The sequence below is a fragment of the Perissodus microlepis genome, chromosome 16, assembly GCF_051167445.1.
Source record: "Perissodus microlepis isolate ML-2025 ecotype Zambia chromosome 16, ASM5116744v1, whole genome shotgun sequence".
NCBI classification, from domain to species: Eukaryota; Metazoa; Chordata; class Actinopteri; order Cichliformes; family Cichlidae; genus Perissodus; species Perissodus microlepis.
The window spans coordinates 1501161-1516283 of NC_140476.1; the positions used below are offsets into that span (position 1 = coordinate 1501161).

At 42.0% G+C, this 15123-nt stretch overlaps 1 protein-coding gene across 5 annotated transcripts in view; it reads left to right on the top strand.

Annotated features, from left to right (window-relative positions):
- Positions 1–15123, top strand: part of lrp1bb (low density lipoprotein receptor-related protein 1Bb) — a 263247-nt gene that overhangs the window by 243183 nt on the left and 4941 nt on the right. For 4 of the 5 annotated variants that reach the window (XM_084907630.1, XM_084907631.1, XM_084907629.1 and 1 more), the window contains 6 exons: positions 1374–1499; positions 1731–1895; positions 10107–10268; positions 10801–10975; positions 11282–11386; positions 13683–13796. In XM_084907630.1, the coding sequence (XP_084763756.1) occupies positions 1374–1499; positions 1731–1895; positions 10107–10268; positions 10801–10975; positions 11282–11386; positions 13683–13796 (847 nt within the window). The remainder of the gene's footprint in view (positions 1–1373; positions 1500–1730; positions 1896–10106; positions 10269–10800; positions 10976–11281; positions 11387–13682; positions 13797–15123) is intronic. The other variant, XM_084907632.1, reaches the window with a different exon arrangement.

Consider the following 15123-nt stretch of genomic DNA (forward strand, 5'->3'; position numbering starts at 1 on the left):
ATGAAGGACAGTTTTAGATTCACACAAAATGAGAAAGTCTCTTGGAGACATTTCCATGATCATCAGTTCAAACGGTTGCATATAAGTAAGTTATTGGGAGCACTGAGGAAGATCAGCCCTCGTGAGTCAGCAGGACCAGGTCACATCCCTGGGTGACCTCTCTGTGTCTCTGAAGCTTCTGTCTTCAGCCTGTCCCTGCTTGTTGTTGACTATAGTTCTGCACTCAACGCCGTCGTTCCACAAACTGTCTACACACTGCGCCCCGGTCTGCCAGGATTGGTAACTTCAGCTAACATTACTACACACATGGGCACTCCACCTACCTGAGCAGGGAGGAACATTTAACACCACACAGCGGGTTTCGAGGGGCCATCAGTGGCTGCATTTACGGAGGAGACTGAGGAGCTTCTACAGCTGCATGGTTGAGGCCATCCTGACCAGCTGCATCACCGTGTGGTGCAGTAACACCACTGCACCTGCACAGAGTGCTAAAGACTGCCAAAAACATCATTAGGACTCCAGCACCATCTCTGCAGAGGATCTACCATCAGTCCACAGCTGCCTCCATCAAAGACCCCACCTACATGCTGACGTAGCATAGATTGGATAAATATGTACATTTGCCCTGCAGCTCAGATTCTTCTTATTTTATTTCTATCTTCGATTTATATTGTATTTCTTTTATTGTACTTAATGTAGTTCTTTATAATTGTTTCTGTTGTTTTTAAATGATCATTTATTATAGTTATCAGTTTTATACATGCATCTTTCTGTTTGGCACCAAAAGAAGAATTTCATTCTCATGTTTCTGTGAATATGACGATAAAAAACCTGAAGGGCTACCCTCAGACTGACAGCGAGACGGATGAAACTTGAACCGGACAATGATCAGAGCTGGTTTTGGGATGAAGCAGGGTGAACACCAGGTCCGACCCAAAAAACCAACCAATTCAAATGAACTGTGAAGAAGAGTGGCGCAAACCCAGTTTTAATGAGGGTGCATGTAGATGACATTCATGCTCACGATGAGTGGATGTGAACCTCTGACAGCAGCTTCATTCAAACATTATGTTGAGTTGTGTTTGCCTGTTTCATGACCACCAGAACAGAAACCAGAGTTAAAGCAGTTTGATTCACAACATGAACATGTCGTCCTGTGTCTGCTAAAAGCAGCACTTCTAAAGGTGACACATCAGTTATACAGTTTTGATTATTCAATGTGAAGATGAATGTGTAAATGATTCATGTGCTGTACCTCTGAAGCCTACAACACTTCAATAGCTCTATTAAAAAAGAACAACTGCACGTTTCACAGAAAGAAAAGTTGTTCTTGTTCAGCATCACAGATGATCTCCTCCGTTGTTTCTCCACAGGACCCAATCCATGCTCCAGAATGTCCTGTGATTTCATGTGTTTGCTCAACCCGACTGGTGCCAGGTGCACCTGTCCAGAGGGGAAGGTGCTGGTGAACGGCACCTGCAATGATGTCAACGTCTCAGGTATCTTAATATAACTGTTGACAGTAATATTGACTTTGAATATATAACAATGAGCAGCTTTCTAAAGCGTCACGATGTGTTTAGTGAACACGCTGGTGATAACTGCATGCAGTCTGAGGTTCACACTTCTGTGCGTGTTGCTGTCTCACATTAGCTCCATAACACTGTTAAATATCACGTGACTGTGCACATGGCGCTGCAGTAAATGATACAAACTTTGCCGCTGTGAAGGTGAACTGTGCCGCCCCCCCTGTGAGAATGGAGGCCGCTGCTTAGCCAATGAGAAAGGAGACTGGAGGTGCTACTGCTGGCCTGACTTTTCAGGGGAGCGTTGTGAGGTCAACCACTGCACAGACTACTGCCTAAACGGAGGCACCTGCATGGGCTCGCCACTGGGTACGTCTGTGCTTTCAAAAACTCTTTACTGCATGATTCCTTTGGACGATTCACATGTTTGACGTGTTTCTGAGTCGCTGCACGAATAATTCATATGAACGTTTATGCTGCAGGATTCTTTATGTTCTTTGTTTACCAGTTTTGATTTAAACCCCTGCTTGATGGCACGCAGACACATTTGTCTTCATTTAAAGTGATGCAGCTTTTCCTCTTCAGTTCAGATTCGGCTGCATTACAAAAGCCAGTTGAGCAGTTTTATCATTGATGCAGCTCTGAAAGGAGCCTCCAGCCTTCATGTGAAGGTCTCCTTTGAGGAGCTCTCCTGAGATGTCAGCAGTGAAACTGAAGCAGAACGTACAGACCTATTAAATAAGCTTTCCTGGATTTAAAAGCCTTTGTATATCACGCCCACATCATAGCAGTTAAGTTGCTTTTTAAAAAAAGATACAGATAAAAAATGAAACATGTTTATTGGCCTAATATAGAAAGAAAGGTGTGACAAAGGTGTGGCGTGATTTCTCATTGCAGATCTTTATTCAAGTGGTTTAAATTCATTAAATATTTATTAATTACATGGATTTAATAACCTAACAGGAAATAAATGTTTGTTTACAAATACAGTATTTTTGTTGTTTTCTTACAACTTAATGTGACTTCAGCAGATGGTAAAATTAAAACTCTGTAACAGAGATGAAGTAGTGAATATTACATTGTTTTGGGTCTTTCATGGTTAATATTGATGATCGGACCCGTTTATGCTGCTTACATAGTGAAGAGATTTTCCTTTTTTAGTGGGCAGAGGAAAATGTGTGCTGTATTTAACTGTGTGCTGTATTTAACTGTGTGCTGTATTTAACTGTGTGCTGTTTTACTGCATTGACCACACGTCTCATGTAGGGGTGGGGGAAAAAATCGATACTGTGTAGTATCGTGCTATTTTGTTTGCTAATAATGTATCGATACAGGGACAGCAGAAATCGATATTTTGTTACAAAAAAGGTTTTTGTGCTCTGACTTCAGAGCATGTTGATCCTTTTTCTGAGCAAGAATCCTGACATTCCTTCACTGTCCAAATGTGTTTAACTTTTTTTTGGTAGCAATAAACATGACAGTTCACTTATTTTAATTTAAGACATGTTTTATTTTAATTAAGTTTAAAACTTTTTTATTTAATGTAAAATTGTATTTTGTTTTAATTTACTTTCAAATTCTTCAGTTGCTGAAGGGGCTGCATAGTTTTCATAAATTGCATAGTTCAGAATAGCTATAATTGGACTAGACTATAATACAAACCGTTCAGTTTGTCAACAATAAAACTGACTGAAATGAGAGAAAGACTGAGTGTGAGACTTTGATATTAGATGAAGTTTACCTTTATGTACAGAATCTGAATATCGCAAAATATTTTAAAAAATTGCAATAATATCGTATCGTGCGTTAAGTATTGTGATAATATCGTATCGTGGGATGTATGGTGATTCCCACCTCTAGTCTCATGCAAGCATCGCTCTAAATGACTGAGTGGAAAAAGAGGGATGGATTATTGTCAAACAGGAGCTCTCCTTTGGTGATAAAAAGGGAAACTCAGTCAGTTTGGAGGCTGGATTTGTTCCCAGTCTCATCCTTAAAAACACAAGAAGGTGTCATTGAATTTCTGCCTTCAGATTCGACTGGTTTACCAGGATCTTAATGGAACTTTTGGCAGCAGCACGTTTGAAACAAACCTGTGTCTGTGACATGAAAGTAAAGAACTTCATACTGTGTCAAATAAAACAAAGTAATATATCATAACAGTTGTGGATCATAGTTGTCTAAACACATTTGTGTAGCTTGTACAAGACTTTTTGTCTGCCCAGCTGGTTGTGTATGATCCAGCACAGTTACTGTCCGCTACATTTATTACTTTATTTCCTCCCCGTCAGGCTGGTTGGTTTCAGGCAGGTCTTTCCTTTATGATTCTCGACTGCTCTGATTATCCAAAACTCCCTGAAGCCAAACATCCAAAGTGTAAAGTGTTTTCTTTAAAGTGATGTCAGCTCAACGATTCGTGTTCCCGCCCATTAGCAGGAAAGTAGGGACACGGATGCAGTTAAAGGATGTAGTTTGGATAATTGCTACGACGTGAAGATGACTCGAATCTGCAGTTCTCTGACTGAAACAATTTGCATACTTTTTCTCAGCTGTTGATAGAAATTTACTGCATAGAATTGTAAACAATCTTTTTTGAGTTCTGGGGCCTTTTTCCATCTGTTCATGCGGCTGCACTCTCCTAGTTCTGGACAACAAACTAACCTGTTTGTTTACAGGAAAACATGTTATCGTCAGTAAGCAGCTAGATTTTGTGTCATGTTGATGCTGCTGCAGATAAAGTCTTTGAGTAGGATTGATAACCTTTGACCTCCTTTCTGTCCCTGTGCCCTCCAGTCTTCACTCTAGTGTGTGTTTTTAAGGCAGAGTTTCTGTTTCCTGTTTTACTTGGATAGTTGGGTTTCTCCTGTTTCTTGTTTCAGGTTATATCCCCTCTCTGTCTTACAGTCTTGAGTGCTTTCAGCTGTGCTGTGTTCCCCTTCTGTTTCTAACCACCAATTAATCCTCGGTATTGTCGTTTCCACCATGTGCAGTGGCACAGCACACAGTGAAGCACCCTGGTGCTACATATGACATATAACAGACAGTCAACACAGGACTGCATGAAGTGCAAGTGTGCAAAAACTGCAAAACACGAATGAAAAGCAGTGAAACACTGAGCAGAACAGGACAATACAGATACAACAGTGCAACAGAAAAGTGCAACAATGACAGCGGGCCGAACACTGTGCAAATAGTAACTTGATGTATGAAGGTGTGTGTGTGTGTGAGACGTATGGTTTGGGGGAAGAAGCTGTTCCTGGGTCGGGCAGTGAGGGCCTGGATGCTCCAGTACTTCTTTCCAGAAGGCAGCTGGGTGAGGGGAGTGTGTGAGGGGAGTGTGTGAGGAGTGTGTGTGAGGAGTGTGTGGGGTCCTCCACGATGCTGGTGGCTTTGCGGATGGAGCAGGTGTGATAGGTGTCTGTGATGGAGGGAAGAGAGGCTCCAGTGATCTTCTCAGCTGCTGTAGGGTACTGCGATCTGATACAGTGCACTTAGCAACCAGACAGTGATGCAGCTGCTCGGGATGCTCTCGATAGTCCCTCTGTAGAAGGTGGTGACAATGGATGGAGGGAGATGGGCTGTCCTCAGCTTCCACAGGAAGTAGAGACACTGCTGGGCCTTCTTAGTTATGGAGCTGGTGTTGAGGGACCAGGAGAGGTTCTCCGCCAGGTGAACACCAAGGAATTTGGTGCTTTTAACGACCTTCACAGAGGATCCATCGATGTTAAGTGTTAGGGTTAGTGGACAGTGATCCCTCTGAATCCAACAATCTTCTTCTGAATCCTTTGTTTTGTCCACATTCAGAGACGGGTTGTTGACTCTGTCCATTAGCTGCTGCACCTCCTCTCTGTATGCTCACTCATCGTTCTTGCAGATGAGACCCACCACAGTCGTGTCATCGGCCAACTTGATGATGTGTTTGAGGGGTGCAAAGGTTGATCATAAAGTCAGTTTCTGTGACACAAACACGGCTCTAATTTTGACGTGGCTCAACCAACATGGTCACAACTTTGCAGCATATTGGAAGTGCAACACAGACCTGTGCTGGGGGGGCAGGTTATAGATGAGCTCGTTACTCTCGTCACAAATGAAATGTAAAGTTACTAATGTTATGATGTTTTCTTTGGGTGAAGAAAAAACTGAATGTTTTTGCTCTTAATTTGAAGTGTAGAAGGAAGCTGCTGAGTCTGTTTGTACTCGTTTGGATGCTGGAACAAAAACACAAGAATACCTGTTCAATCAATACATTTAATTACACTTTGATCTGCTGACAACACAAAGTGTTTTCACGTCTTCTTTATTAGGCCGTGTGACAGTAACTTCTAATCTTTAAGTAGAGCCAGTTTAGGGCTTCACAGCTGTAATCTGCAGCCATAAACTGAGAAATAAACAGCAGTACTAAGATATATATTTCACATAATGTTGAAATAATTAACTCTGTCTGATCGTCTGGTTTGCTCTTTGTTTCCTTTGTGACTTCCTGTGTTTCTGGTATCTGTGCTTCAACCTTTTTGTAGCGTTTGGCATTTATTTTGTGCTTTTTGTTGTTTCCTGATTTTTTTCTTTTGGTTCTGTTAAACATTCATTTTTTCTGTACGTTTGTAATCAGCTTGTGAATAAAGTGTCCTTATTGTTTTTACTAATGTACCAGGAAATCCTCCAGAGTTCGTCCACTGTTTGAAAGCACTGAGCTGAGAAGTTCTTGTGGGTGCAGCTCCTTAGAGAACGTGACAGTAAAGATGTTCCTCATTTCTGATTGTCAGCCTATCAGGAGAACTCGCAGGTGTCTGCAGCCCAATGAGGTGAACTCGTGCAGATACACTTGCCTCTGTTTGCGTTGCTCTGCACAAATTAGCATCAGTCTGCATCTCTGCCAAACCAAAACTTGATATTTGGTGTGAAGACACGATCAGGCTGGTGTCGCTATGAGAACAGTCAGTGACACCTAATTTGACTAATGGGACACAACAAAATGTCATAAATTATGATTTGCTGGCATTGTTATGAAACAACAGTAAGAAGAAAACCCCCTCTCAATATGGACTTCAGTGATATCAGCTGTTTTTGTTTTTCCAATGAAATCATCCTGTAGCTGAGTGAATGATTAGGACAAGCAGACAACGCCAAAACTAGAAACCACAGCATCAAAGTACTGCTGTAGGTTTGCAGCTTAGTGTATTCTTTTCAATGATTCTCCTTTGTTTATATTTTTTATTACACTTGTAACAGTAATAAGAAATATCCCATAAATAGGGATTTATTTCATTTTGTAAACGGTCTTAAATTACCCAGAATTCACAGTATGTAGTCAGGCTTGAGATGGTCAGTGTCTAAAATGCTTGGTGCAGCAGATAAATGTTGACATCTATTCAATTCAGTTTTATTTATGTAGCACCGAATCACAACGGCTGTCAGCTCAAAGTGCTACAAAAAAACAGAGAAAACACCAACCATCAACCATCCATATGAACAAGAAGGAAAAACTCCTTTTTAACAGGAAAAGACCTCCATCAGAACCAGGCTGAGGGAGGGGCGGGCAGGTCTCCTGAACCCAAACTGGAAGCTGGTTCCACAGAAGAGGGGCCTGAAAACTGAAGGCTCTGCCTCCCATTCTACTTTTAAATACTCTAGGAACAACAAGTAGGCCTGCAGTGTGAGAGCGAAGTGCTCTAATAGGGTGATATGGTACTACAAGGTCATTAAGATAAGATGGGGCCTGATTATTTAAGACCTTGTATGTGAGGAGCAGGATTTTGAATTCTGGATTTAACAGGAAGCCAAAACAGGAGAAATATGCTCTCTCCTTCTAGTCCCTGTCAGGACTCTTGCTGCAGCATTTTGGATTAGCTGAAGGCTTTTCAGGGAGTTTTTAGGACATCCTGATAATAATGAATTACAGTCGTCCAGCCTGGAAGTAATAAATGCATGAACTAGTTTTTCAGCGTCACTCTGAGACAGGATATTTCTAATTTTAGAGATGTTGCGCAAATGGAAGAAAGCAGTCTTACATATTTGTTTAATATGTGCGTTGAAGGACATGTGCTGGTCAAAAATGACTCCAAGGTTCCTCACAGCGTTACTGGAGGCCAAGGTAATGCCATCCAGAGGAAGAATCTGCTTAGAGACCATATTTCTAAGCTTTTCAGGGCCGAGTACAATAACCTCAGTTTGATCTGAATTAAGAAGCAGAAAGTTAGCGGCCATCCAGGTCTTTATGTCTTTAAGACATTCCTGCAGTTTAACTCATTGGTGTGTGTTATCTGGCTTCATGGACAGATAGAGCTGGGTGTCATCTGCATAGCAGTGACACGATTGCAAAAGGTGGACCAGGAAGTTTGAGCTCATTTCGGTGTTTACACTACCATGTTCCTATGGTAACAATTGCATTGGCCATTTATAATAAGAAGAATAGGCAAGAAGAGTATTATTCACTTTCTGTGTTCCTGTAACATTTTAGTGATGTCTTTCATAAAGTTTTTGCTTGTATTACTAAATAACAGCACTGAAACAGTTTGATTTATGCATCCCATAATAAGATAATATTCAATATTCAAGAAACATAAGTAAGAAGTCTATAAAACTTCCAAAACCAGTTGGCATCAGTATTTGTGAAAACCTGAACTAATGTTTTAGTTTTACAGAGATGAAGAGAACAGCTGAGTTCATAGCTGTGACGTTTGGCCTTCTCAGAAAGATTTAACCCCGTCAGTTATTGAGATATCAGATCCGAATGGAGAGATTGATTTCCTTTGGACGTTTCAGTCGGATTATTCCAGGCACAGAATTGTAGAGTGTGAAATTACCAAGTGGTGTAGTGCGACCTACATGGCGAGACCTGTATCCATGGCAACTTGGTTGTGTGCTGTGTAAGTAGTGTTCAGTTGTTACCTTTTCTGAACACCTCTTGAACTTGTTTCCTGCTCTCGCTTGTCCGTTATAAAAACGGCGAGCATGATTGGAAGGTTACTGTTTCAGATCACCCGCACAAGGAGGCAATTTTCAACACTCACACGTCTCTAATTGTAAAAATAATCAGAACGTGCAGCACACGTGTTTCTGTACGGTCTGTGTGAAGGTCGTTTCCAGTCTGTGCTTTTTCTTTTACCCACGTGTGAGGATTGTAACAAAGTTTCACACCGAGGCATTTATACAATCTTTGTAACTGTGGCTGCTGGTCTGGGGTCAGCAGTCACTCCTAGCTTAGCATTAGCATGCTGTCTGTGCAGGTGCTAGTTGTGTTAGCAGCATGATGTGGTTGTTTCTGTCCTGGATGCAGTTTGCACTTCACCATCGTGTTCTCGCCTCTCTGTGCAATAAAAATAAAAGTAATGTTTATATCCACACTGTAGGCTCCACCACTGTTTCCTGCTCCGACTCACCAACTGGAATCGATACGGAGAATCAATAGGCAAACAGGCTCTACTCTACTACTGGGAGCCGTTTCACTAGAAAAACCTGTTCTCGATGGCCATCCCTACATGCATGGAAATACAGCATATGAGGCAGAAATAGAGTTTGTATGATTTTAACAAGCTTGAAAGTCGATATTTGTTTGTATTTTCTGTTATATCTGTTTTGGGGCTTTTTAGACTTTATTGCATTAGGACAGTAGATAGAAGACAGGATGTAAGACCAACAGAAGTGACCCAGAAAATGGCCCGAGGCCTTAACAGCATACAGGTTGTCTCCACCCAGCAGCCTGCTTTCTCGTAATGTCTCCGTGTAGCCTGCAGGAATCGTTCTCCAGGCTTCTTTCACTCCATTCAAATTTTGACCTGCTGCCGTTAGTATTCAGTCCACTTCTTACTTCTGTTGCCATACCTCAGATTTTTCTGCCTGTTTCCCTTCATTAAGAATAGCTGACAGCCGCGCTTCCATTGTGAACAAATTAAATGTTTTTCTGATGCTGCTGGTAACAAAGTGCCCGTGCTATGTTGTCCGGCTCAAAGTGTTATGGCCAAAAACACCCGATGTATTAAATGCGAAACAAAAATATATAATAAATATATAATAAAAAGATATCAAAAACAACATGATACAGCAAAAAAAGGGGGATTTTGTTATAAAGGTTCATAAACATCTCAGTTCCAAAAAATGTGAATTTTCTGGCTATTTTGTGATGTGTTGGGTCTCACAGGGTTCAGTTATTTATCTTCTTCATCTTCAGCTCAGCAAATAAACCGAAGAAAATAAACCTTTGCAAATCATCAGCCACAGTGATGTGACTGAAAATGAGTGAAATTACTGCTCAAGATGACTTGAAAAAAGTTAAAGTTTCTCTATATAAAGAATATTAAAAGAATAATTTCTTTCTCTATAAAGAAATTTGGTGAGGCTCAAGACTTTTGCACAGCCCTACATATCCATGTAAATATGAAGTGCATCTGTGTAGGTCTGTTTTCAGGTGTGTTTACAGCCACGAGGCAGTTTGGAGCGCGTGGATGCGTCATGTTTGTGCACAGCAGTTTTGGCTCTGTGGAACAAACTAAAGCAGTTCTGAGACGGATGAATTCATCAGTTCGTTGCCGATTTCCACCTTTCCGTGCTCTAATAATCTTTTATGCTCATATTTCTTTTCAGGAAAGCCCACGTGCCGCTGTCCTGTCGGATTCTCAGGGCCTTTTTGTGAGAAAAGGATTTGTGACAATTACTGTTTAAATGGGGGAACGTGCGACGTCACTCAGGGGAACCAGCCGGTGTGCCGCTGCATGGCCGAGTATACCGGGGACCGCTGTCTTTATCGTGAGTCCTGTTGGCAGCAAACAAACACAAACAGTCATTGATGTTTCCCTGGCTGCCTGTGACTGCCAGTAGCACCTAATCAAAAGAAAATCATTGATTTGAATTCAGTTATGTCACATAAAATCCACAGAACAAAGCGTTTGAGAGTTCCCACTCTGAGCGAGAGACAAAAGCAATCCCCTCAAAGTCTCTACTTTCCAAAAACACCACATTTGCTTCAATTTGCAGATAAACAAAAATCTAAATTCTAGCATCAAACAACCTTTGGGTGTTTCTGCACCGGGGTGATAATGTATTTTCTTTTGCTGCGCTTTGACATAATGTGTTGCGGGGAAACAATTTCATCTGCACATCATTAGTTTTTCCCACTGTTGCTTGCCCAAAGGGTGATATGTTTTCATCTGTGGCTAAGATATCATTTGATGTGGATAATTAAGTCCCATTAAAACCATGTACTGTTCTAATCAAATCAGCTTAGACTGTGTTTCTACATTATCCTCTCTCTCTGTTTATCTCTGCAAACCTAAAACAGACATTTGTCATCACTACTGCGTGAACTCCAAGGCCTGCACTTTATCCAGCAGCGGCTACGTGGAGTGTGTGTGTCCCGCCAGGTTTGAAGGGAACAAGTGCGAGGTGGACAAGTGTCTCCGATGCCACGGAGCTCCTTGCCTCATTAACGAGGAGACGGGAGAAGTGGTTTGCAAGTGAGCGCTCCGTATTTTCTCGCCACTCTTGTCCATCATCTCTTTGGCTGTGAGGCTTCATAGTTGATTGTTATTCATGGAAAAACACAAGTTAAACAGTATATTGTTCATTCAGGGCTCAGTTGCTTCACCCACAGGCTGCCGGCGGGAAGAATTGATTTAATTAAATCAATAATTTAAGGCCACGTAGCCTGTAGCGTTTTAGGTTTGGTCATGTCAGTGAATTTGAAGCTGGCTGAACTCTCTGCTTCTTGTAAGTATAGTTTTCTGGTTGTAACTAGAATCCATTATTTCTTCACCCTCTAGCTGCACAAATGGCAGAATAGCACCGAGCTGTCAGCTGTGTGACGGATATTGCTACAATGGAGGTACCTGCCACCTGGACCCTGACACCAACCTGCCTTTCTGTCAGTAAGTCCCTGCCTAATGGTGAAAGTAAGGAAAAACTCAATGTTCTCCACTGTTATTCACACTCACATCACTGTTTCGATTCAGGCGTCGGCTCTGTGCCCTAGAAAGCCCGGCTTTAAAAACTGAAAGTCGCCGCGCGAGATAGATGTCTTCCTTTGGAAAGAAATCCTTAAGTTGAAGGTTTGATGTCACTATGTGGAGGCCATGAAACAGCAGGGGGCCGAGTGCCATACAGCATCCTGTGCTGTGTGACACCTCGCTGTGGCTTAAGGTTTTAGGAAGATAAAGATGGTTTCAGACTCCTTCAAAGCCAGCTATTCTCAACATATCACACTTTTCCTCCTCTCAGCTGAGAGCTGATGTCAGGCCTCTGTGGCTCTCTTCAGTCAGAGGGTTTAGAAGTTTGCTCAGTACTTCAGCTGCCACGAAGCTCGAAAAATTGCACGAGACAAAAGCTTGACTGGCACACGTGAAGAAATCGCCGTGAAAGGCTACTCAGAGGGCTCCCTGTACATGAATACCTCCTCCGCTATAATCACTCGCAGTGCTGTGTTAAAAATCTGTCCAAGGAGGAAATTGGAAATCCATTTCAAAGGCCAACTCTCAATTTTTTTAAATGCCCATTGTCCACTGTAGTTAAATTGAAATTTGCAGGTGCCGCTCACAGATTCCAGGGAATAGAATCAATTTCTATGCAAATGATTCCATCTTATTCGATGAGGTTAACAGATCCTGATAATGCGGTTTATCATTTGCTGCAAGATGAGAGATTATGTGAGATGATGGATACGTCGGCGTCAAGAAATCATAATGTTTGACCTTAATACTCTGAGTAAATGTATATTTCATCAAGCCTACCTAAAGAAGCTGCTACGGCTGCGATCATTCTTGCTTTAAAAACCTCAAATATACGAAGAGAACACCTCAACATTTCACTGCTGTCTAACAAAGTTCAAGCATTCCTGTTAAGCAGCTCTACACTGTATGACTTTATGTTGTTGCTCTTTTCCTTTTCTGCACAAAAGCAAAGTTATTTTAGCATCTACAGTTAGAAATATCCATCAGTCAGCTGTGCAGTGGGGAAACAATTATTTGATCCCTAAATTTGTAAGTTTTTATCAAACAAAAAATCCAGAAAAACACAGACATTACATAAAAGGTATAAAAGAATTTGCATGTCAGTGATGGAAATAAATATTTGACTTGGTCCTTCCTGCATGACATGAGTCATTTTCATGCTGGAAACTCGTCCGTGACCAGTTGTCAGTGTCCTGGCCGAGGGAAGGAGTCCGAGATGTTACAGTGCGTGGGCCTCTCCACTGGCCCACTCAGTGAGGCAAAGTCATCCTGTCAGAAAAACATCCCCAAACCATAATGTTTCCACCTCTGCAAACACAGTGGCTGAGCTGTTGCCAGTTCTGGTTTCATCTGACCACAGCACTTCCTGAGCCTTCTCTGAATCATTTAGAAGTTCACAAATTTAAGACGGGCCTGTAGGTGTGCCGTGGAGCTTTGGGCTGATCCAGCACCTTGGTGATCATCCTCATCCCATGATGCAAGCTCTCACATGGAGCTCCAGACTGAGGACATATTTATTTTTCTTCTCTTTCCAAATTATCGCAGCAGCTGTTGTCACCTTCTCACCAAGCTTCTCGCTGATGGTATCCTGTTCCAGCCTTGTGCAGGTCTACAGTCTGTCGACCTTTGACACTCTTTGGTCTCACGTGGTGGTGCAGAGGTTGGACCAGAACACTTGATTGATTGATTGATTGATTATGGCACACGATCACACAGCCAGTCTGTGAGAGCCAGTGGATCAGATACGTGTTTCACTCAGTGACATGCAAATTCATTTAGCGCTTTTATCTAATTTGCTTTTTTGTGTTTCAGGTTAATTTTCAGTCTGAGAGATTGTTCATGTTCACAAATTCAACAGAGAATCAAATCATTATTTCCCCTGTAAGCTGTCGTTTATATTGTTTAATCAAACTAAATGTATTTTCTGGTTTTTGCTTATTAGATGCATTTATGTGGATGCAAACAACCATCATGTTGGGGCCCAAAGTTCTTGTTTAACAGTTTTCGTAATCTGCAGCAGGCCCCACATGTGTCCCCCTCACGTGCTGAGCAGGGACGTTTGTTGATCTGTTTTGCTAATTTGCAGACGTCACACTGTCTTGTTGCATCTTATGACTTAAGCTGCTAACAGGGTTTAGCGTTCTGTCGCCACTCATGAGGCAGCCGACAGTTGAACAGTTCTTGGGCCCTTTTGTCACTCCAAACACATGTTTTGCAGCTGCACGTCAGGGTTCAAGAACCAACGTTGTGATGAGCTGGCCAACCCCTGCGATTACTTCTGTCAGAATGAGGGGATGTGCACATTAACAGCTCTTAACAAACCACGCTGCAAGTAGGTCCCTCTCACCTCTCCAGCTGTATTCAGCGCCCACTCACCTCCTTTTGTACACAACCCACCCCCACTCCATTTGGCTTCATTTCAGCCTCAGTCCAGCACATAGGCCTCTCTGTGATGGTGCCTCCTTGTAGCAGCTTGTCATGTAATAAGTACTGGATATAGTAATGCCTCAGCGTAGATGGTGGAATCGCACAGAATACTATAATATTGTTTTATTAGAATATGTTGACTTATATTTATCTCTGTATGGAAACAACATGACTATATTTGTGACTATTATTAGCACCAACACGTGTTGAATTTGTTCGCTGCAGTAAGAAAGAAAATACGTGACGAGGTCGAACACTGATTACAGCACTGATGGCGTTTAGAGACGTGTGCTTGTTTCTGTTCTAAGGTTCAGAAACAGAATTTTGTAGAAATTCTTCTAAGTAGTTACATGTGACAGTATTTCATTTTAACCTTTGGTATTTAAACGACTTCAAAACAGGAAATAGTTTTTATTTTAAACATGTTGCTGTGCTCATTTAGTTACTTTAGGACACAGCTAGCTGTAGCTCTGTTTCTGGTGGGCCAAGCTAAGCAGTAACAGTACAGGATGCTATTTATGCTTCTGCTGCTTAAAGCCAAATATGGTTCTTCTTTCCATCATAAGTGACAGAGACGGTAGCAGCACCAGCAGTCTTTCCTGGTAGATAAAGATGTTGCTAATGCATATTAGCACCACTACGTTGTATATAGAGGCACTTATTACATCACCGGCTGCTGCAGAACGTTTGTTGCCTCTTACTGCCACCCATCTCATGCAGGCGTCACCTTGCACACATGAACCACGGGAAGATTACAGCATAACACTGTGTGTGTGATGTGGGCATCAGTGCATTTGCAGCCTGTGCATGATGGCTAAATACGTCCTGACCGGTCATTGCACATAATTTACTCGGCAGAACATGTCATCTTTAATCGGTGTTCATATTTAAGGCCTTTAACTTTTACAGCTTAGCCGGGTTTCTTTGTTGAAGGGACTCAGTTCCATCCTGGTTTTTGCTTCTCAAAGGCGGGAAAATGAAGACCCAGGTTACGCCCGATGTCCTAATAAAGTTGTTGTCAAAGCCTGATGTTCTGATTCTGCAAGTGCATGTTATTTAGGATAGTTTCATCCTGTCATCACCCTGCCGCCCCCACCAGATCACTCATGCTTTACATGCTTTAGCGTCAGCTAAATTGGACGTCACCTCCTCTAACAAGGGTCATGCATCACGCCCATCGGATCCCATTGGAACACAAATGAGATGACGACTTGTTGTCATCCTTTGATCTT